Raw genomic sequence first — 6414 nt, forward strand, 5'->3', positions numbered from 1 at the left:
GGATCTGAAGTTCAGGGCAGTGATCACACTGAGCCCCCATACAGCGGAGAATGGCCATCTACTTTTTTTTGAGCACAAAATGGACAGACAAGAGCTGGTGACAGGTATCACTGGAGAAAGTGCTGGTTTGTAGACAAAGTTGCAGTTGTCATCAGATCTCCTAGCTCAGGGGAAGTAGAGACAAGGGGACACTGGACAGGCCAGGTATGACCTAGTATGGTGAACAAGCCACTCTGGAACATGCTGAGCCCCTTTCCTATTCGTGCTGTGTCTTCAGGACCTGAGGCAGCACATGTGTGAAGTAGATACCACAGCAAGGGTTCCTGGGTCTAACTGTTGTTTAATATATTGGGGGTTCATACATGCTAGGCAGACACTCCACTACTGACCTACATCTTCAGTCACTTAAAAAATGTTTTATTGAGACAATGTCTCACTATGTTACCCAGGCTGGCCTCAAACTTTGCCCTTCTGCCTCAGTCTCCAGAGTAGCTGGCATTACAGGCCTATGCCATCTGCCCGACTAGTTTTCCTTTTCCACCGTTTGTCTTGTTTTCTGATCACATTTGTAAGGAGGATTCCATGAAGTACAGTTTCCGGGTCAGGGTTACGGAAATGCTGTTCGGTGCATGCATGAGTACACCCATACACAGTCAGAGACACACCTAGTCATGAGTGCACGCACACACACAGTCAGAGACACACAACTACTGACATAGGGTCTCACGCACACAGTCACACACATACACACTGCTGTTTTTTCATTTGTGTTGGCTCACACGTTTTGATCAGGCATTGTAGCACTTTCTGTTGGTTTTGTTATAGGAAAGCATCAAGCGTCTCCTATGTATGACTATCTTGTCCTTGAGAGCTTTGTAAGGAAAAATGCTCTGCTATATGAGTATTTTCTCTCACACAGGTAGCAGATTCCTAATTTCTTGTATGTGCACACATGTGTCCATGTGTATATACATGTATGTATGCATGTATGCACTTATATGCTCGTGTGTGTATACATATGTGTATGTGCATTTGGAGGCCAGAGATCTTAGTCAAATGTTTACCTCACTTCTCTTCTTCAGTTTGTTATTTTCTGAGGCAGGATCTCTCCCTGCACCTCCCTATTGGTCAGGATAGCTCACTGGCTAAAGTGGCTGGCCAGCAAGTCTCAGATCCACCAGTCTCCATTCCTTGATGCTTGAATTACAAGTGCAGGCAGTCACTCCCATCTTCCCTCCCCCTAGGCTTTATTTTGTGTATGTATGAGTGTTTTGCCTATATGTATGAACACCATGGGTGTTTCTGGTTCCTGAGGAGGGCATAAGAGAGTGCCAGATCCTCTAGAACTGGAGTTACTTCAGCCTTTATGTCTGCTTAGGCATAGGCATCTGGACTCAGACCCTCACGCTGCCTGACTGAGCCACATCCGTACTTTAATTTGACCTAGTATTTTCATGTGGTGAAGTTTTTTTGTTTTTTTTTTTGTTTGTTTGTTTTTTTGTTTTTTGGTTTTTGGTTTTTTTTTTTTTTTTTGGTTTTTTTTTATGTATGTGAGTCCACTGTAGATAACTGTCTTCAGACACACCAGAAGAGGGCATCAGATCCCATTACAGATGGTTGTGAGCCACCATGTAGTTGCTGGGAATTGAACTGAGGACCTCTGGGAGAGCAATCAGTGCTCATACACACCGAACCTTCTCTCCAGCACCCAGTGAAGTTCATTTTTAAAGGTTAAAGTCAGCAGATACATCTACTTCCCATCACTCATGGGCTCCCAAAAGCCTTTCCCCCACATAAAATGCACCTCTGATTTCTTGGGGAGATTTTTTTCCCCAGTGATTTAATTTTTACATATTTCTGTATCATCTAGATGGATTTTAGGTGGTGAACAATGTAATATTGTTCTTGGTCACCGTGTGGTCCTTTTAGTTCCATTTAAATAGCGAGCTCCCCATAACCCTGGTCCATCCTCACTCACAAATCAAATGTTCATCTCGACAGTGACGTCCTTCTGCCTGGGCAAGTTCTGTTTCATTTTTGCAACTATAAGTGTTTATTTTATAAAGAGAAAGAGAACTAAATTTAAAAACAGTTAGTAGCCTCTCAGCTCTTAAGTGAGAGAACGCAGTATAGAAAGGGGCTCAGGAAGTAGTCAGTCCTGCAGCTCACTTCCCTCCTGAGGGATGACAAGTAATTTCAAGTTCTTTGGGTCTTTCTTTAAGCATTTACATGAAAGACTCAACGACATGTATATATAATACTCAGCTGCACATGAAAATTTCTAGTATGTTAAAATGAGCAGATATTTATTTTTCCAAACTTGTCAATTTACCCTGATACAATTTAGAATCATTCATAAGTTTTCCCCCTTGACCAAAATAATAATTGGAATTTTTGTTGAACTTTCCTTAAATATTAAAAGGGGACCATCAAGAAAAAAAATCCTACAGGATTAAGTGCATCCTCTCCCACGGAGGCCAGACAAGGCAGTCCCCTGCTACACATGTGCTGGGGGCCACAGACCAGTCCTTGTATGCTCTTTGGTTGTTGGCTTAGTCTCTGGGAGCTCCCGAGTGTTGTTGTATAATTATATTAAAATGGTTTTCTTTTACCCCTCTAGGTCCGGCACTTCAGTGCCCCAAGACATCTGCTAGATATCTTGCCAGAAACACACATTCCAACCCCGTGGCAGTTTAGTGACCCAGCCGCCACATACTCTTAAACTTAATTCACCACAAGAAAGAACACACAACCCAATAACCTCTGATCCAAGTGATAAGATGTAATTGCCCACCTAAACACACAAAGCTCTGTACACATCCATCCCTTAGGAACATTCATGACAACTTGTAAAGGTACAGCGTGGAATCTTAACATCAGCCTCCATGTTCTCTTGCTCCAGTCTCCTCCTTCTCCCTCAAACTTTTCTCCCGTCCATCCTTCCTTCTCGTCCAATGACAGGCCTCGTTCTATCCTGTACGCACCCTCACCTGTATGACATCCTACACCTGAGGGTCTGGATTAGTTGACACTGTTGGTCTTCCTATGGGGTTGCCATTCCCTTCAGCTCCTTCAATCCTTCCCCTAACTCTTCCATAGGGGTCCCCATCCTCAGTGTAGTGGCTGGCTGTATCTATGTCTGTCTCAGCCAGCTGCTGGTAGAGCCTCTCAGAGGACAGCCATGCTAGACTCCTGTCTGCAAGCACAGCATGGCATTAATAATAGTGTCAGGGTTTGGTGACCATCCATGAGATGGATCCCACGTTGTGTCAGTCACTGGATGGCTTTTCCTTCGATCTCTGCTCCATTTTTGTCCCAGCGTTTCTTTTAGACCAGAACAATTCTGGGTCAAAAATTTTGAAGGTAGATTGGTGATCCCAGCCTTCCAGTGGGGGTCCTGTCTATCTACCAGAGGTGGTCTCTTCAGGTTCTATCTCCCCATTGTTGGGCATTTCAGCTAAGGTTATCCCCATTGAGTCCTGGGAGTCTCTCACATCCTAGGTCTCTGGTACTTTCTAGAGGTTTCCCCTCTCCCCATTCCTGCAGCTACATATTTCCATTCATTCTCCTGGGCCTAGAGGCTTCTCTCCTAAGACAAGATTTAAAAAAAAAAGTTAAGATTTGTGTTTTTCTAAAAGGCACCTGTGTTTTGCCGCCTTTATAAGTTGGGTCTTTGCCTCAGTTTCCTTCCCTGTGGCTGGTATAAGAAATTCTGAGAAAAGCAACTTAGGAGAGGAGAGTTCATTTTATTTAGCTCAAAGCTCACAGTTACAGTCTGCCATGGCAGGTTAAGTCACAGAGCTGGGAACTGAGAGAACTGGCCACATCAGAGAGAGCAACAGGCAAGTACTTCATGCTCAGCCCTCTCTCCAGCTCACGGCTTAGCCTATAAAAGTGGTGCTGTCTGTATTCAGGGTGGGCCTTCCGCCCTCAGTTAACTTAAGGAGGAGAATCTCTCATGGGCATGCCCACAGACCAACCCAATTTAGACAGTTCCTCGTGGAGATTCTTCCCAGGTAACTCTAGATTGTGTGACATCGTCTCAAACTAACCATCATAATCCTCTGAGCTTCAGTTTTGAATGTACTGCCGTGTTTTAAAACATTCATCCAAAGTTATACTCATCTCTTAGTGTTACTTAAACTGTTTTTTTTAAGTGTACACACATCAAAAGCAATGACTTTTTTCTTGCTCCTTGCTAAAAAATCCTACCTCCTGTTCATTTTTGTTTGTTTGTTTGTTTGGTTGGTTTTTTCCCCCATCTTACTGTAGAGCTAGAGCTGTCAGAACAGAGATCAACAGTAATTAGAAGAGGGAGGTGTGACTTTGAGTGGAATCCTTGCACACTGTGCAAAGCTTTCTGAGTTTGAACCCTAGCGCCACCAAACCAAACCAAACCAGAAAGAGTGGTTAGAGAACAGTGATGCTTGGTCTTGGTTGGACCTGTTGGTTTCTAATGTGTTGTATCGTGAATTACACTGACTATTTTATATAGACATTTCCTTCATTCTTGATGTATCTGAAAGCTACCCTGCCTCTATCTTATGCTTAAAAGCCATCTTATAGTAAAGACAAACTAGATTCTTTGCTATTTGTGATTAAACCTGTTTCTCAAGGATTGGACTATGCCCAGCCTGTAACTTTAACTACAGACAATCCTGTACTGCCAGGTCCGGGAACGGCAATCCTGTCTTTGTTTCAAAAAGTTAGTAACCATCTTGCAATCCTACCTTTGTTTTAAAAAGTTATATGACCACCTATGCCTACCTTGTTATGACTTCCTGTCATTATGTCTACCTGAATGTCCACCTTGCGACCATGACTTTGATTCAGGAGTTTGGTAGGACTAATTTTCTATGCTTATGTTTTGCTCCGATAACCCCACCTATTTTGCTGGCCAAATCCCCCATGTAGAAATTCCCTGCACTAAGCCCTATAAATCCTTGCTTTCCTCACAAGTAATGCTGACCTCTTGAACCTCACCTTGCGGGGGTGGGGGCTTGTGCGTGAATAAAAAAAGCTTGCTTTAATTAATTTGGCCATGATGATTTAGGTCAGTGGTCTTTCTCCTCTCATCTTTGGGATTAACAATATCCTCTGGCTCCAAGTTGTTTTTTAGAAGTCAAATTTAGGGGCTGGAGAGGTGGCTCAGCAGTTAAAAATATTTGCTGCTCTTCCAGAGAACCCAGGTTTCAGTTCTCAGCACATGGACTAGGTAGTTCTCAACTGCCTGTAACTCCAGCTCCAGGTCACCTGACACTCTTGTCTGGCCTTCACAGCTCCCATTCACGTGTACATGACACACATATCCATAATCGGTCAAATTTTATATTCAGTTGTACCAGACACCTTCCTAGCCCTGACGCTGTTGGTGTTTCCCATATTTAGACAGTTGATGTGTGAGTTGTTGTTACTGATCAAAACACCATGAAAGCCTTGAAGCAAATCTTGACCTTGGATTTTTCAATAATTGTTCTCTATAGTCTTCAACTGAGACTTGTAAGAACCCTTGAGGGTGGGGAGCAGAAGGGAAGCCCTGGAGTAAAGGGAAAAAGAATCCACTCTTGATGGAGGCTTAGACACTTGCCGCAGAATATTTAAGTTGAAGATTTATGCTACACTAGGCCACCAGCATTCAAGAGCCTTCCAGCAACTGAGGCAGGAAGTTTATCTGTGTCTCCACAGAGACCTTAGAGAGGCAGCCCTGTAAACTAAGTCTCCTAATCAGAATCAGGCCTGGGCCCAGGTCTCCTGACTCTGACCAGCGCATCTCTGCTCTTTGCTTGCAGGAACCTGACAGAACTCAGAGTTCGCCATTAGGAAGGAAGTTGCTGGTACTGGCAAATGGAAACAACCCAGCTGATGGTGAGTGCTTTGTCTGAGGCAATGGCACAGAAGCCCAGGAAATAGGAGAAGCATTCCAATCATCATGCCCATGGTAGATAGGGCAACTAATGACAAGACAACTATCGATGGGTGCAAAACCTACCTACACTGTTATCACTGGACTTGGGGACCAGGAATCCCCCTCTCCTCTCTTCTGTCTCCGCTGGGACCCTCCTCAGTGCCTCATTGTTATTGACAGAATCTTTCTAACCTTTCACTCTTCCATTATCCTTCATTTCTCCCGTCTATTCCCCACCCCGACCCCCCGCCAGAGCCTCCAGAATGGTGCATTGGCCTGTGTTAATACCCACCGACTTTAGACTAGACGCTCCTGACATGGCCAGACCTAGTTCTATGAGTTGTACTGTAAACCACAAACCTGATTTCAGAGACATCATGCAAAACGAAATGGAAACCATCTCAAGAATAACAGTTCAGATATTGACTACACAAGTTGACAAATTTTGTATGTGTTGAGTTGAATCAAATGGCACTTGTTTCCTTTCATATTTAGTTTGTTCGTAAGTC

At 43.8% G+C, this 6414-nt stretch overlaps 1 protein-coding gene across 2 annotated transcripts in view; it reads left to right on the forward strand.

The window, feature by feature from the left end:
• Tnfrsf10b (TNF receptor superfamily member 10b) overlaps positions 1-6414 on the forward strand; it is a 28209-nt gene that overhangs the window by 18480 nt on the left and 3315 nt on the right. For both annotated transcript variants that reach the window (XM_063274494.1, NM_001395720.1), the window contains 1 exon segment: positions 5790-5865. In XM_063274494.1, the coding sequence (XP_063130564.1) occupies positions 5790-5797 (8 nt within the window). In that variant the 3' untranslated portion in view covers positions 5798-5865.

The sequence above is a fragment of the Rattus norvegicus genome, chromosome 15 (assembly GCF_036323735.1).
Source record: "Rattus norvegicus strain BN/NHsdMcwi chromosome 15, GRCr8, whole genome shotgun sequence".
Taxonomy (NCBI): domain Eukaryota; kingdom Metazoa; phylum Chordata; class Mammalia; order Rodentia; family Muridae; genus Rattus; species Rattus norvegicus.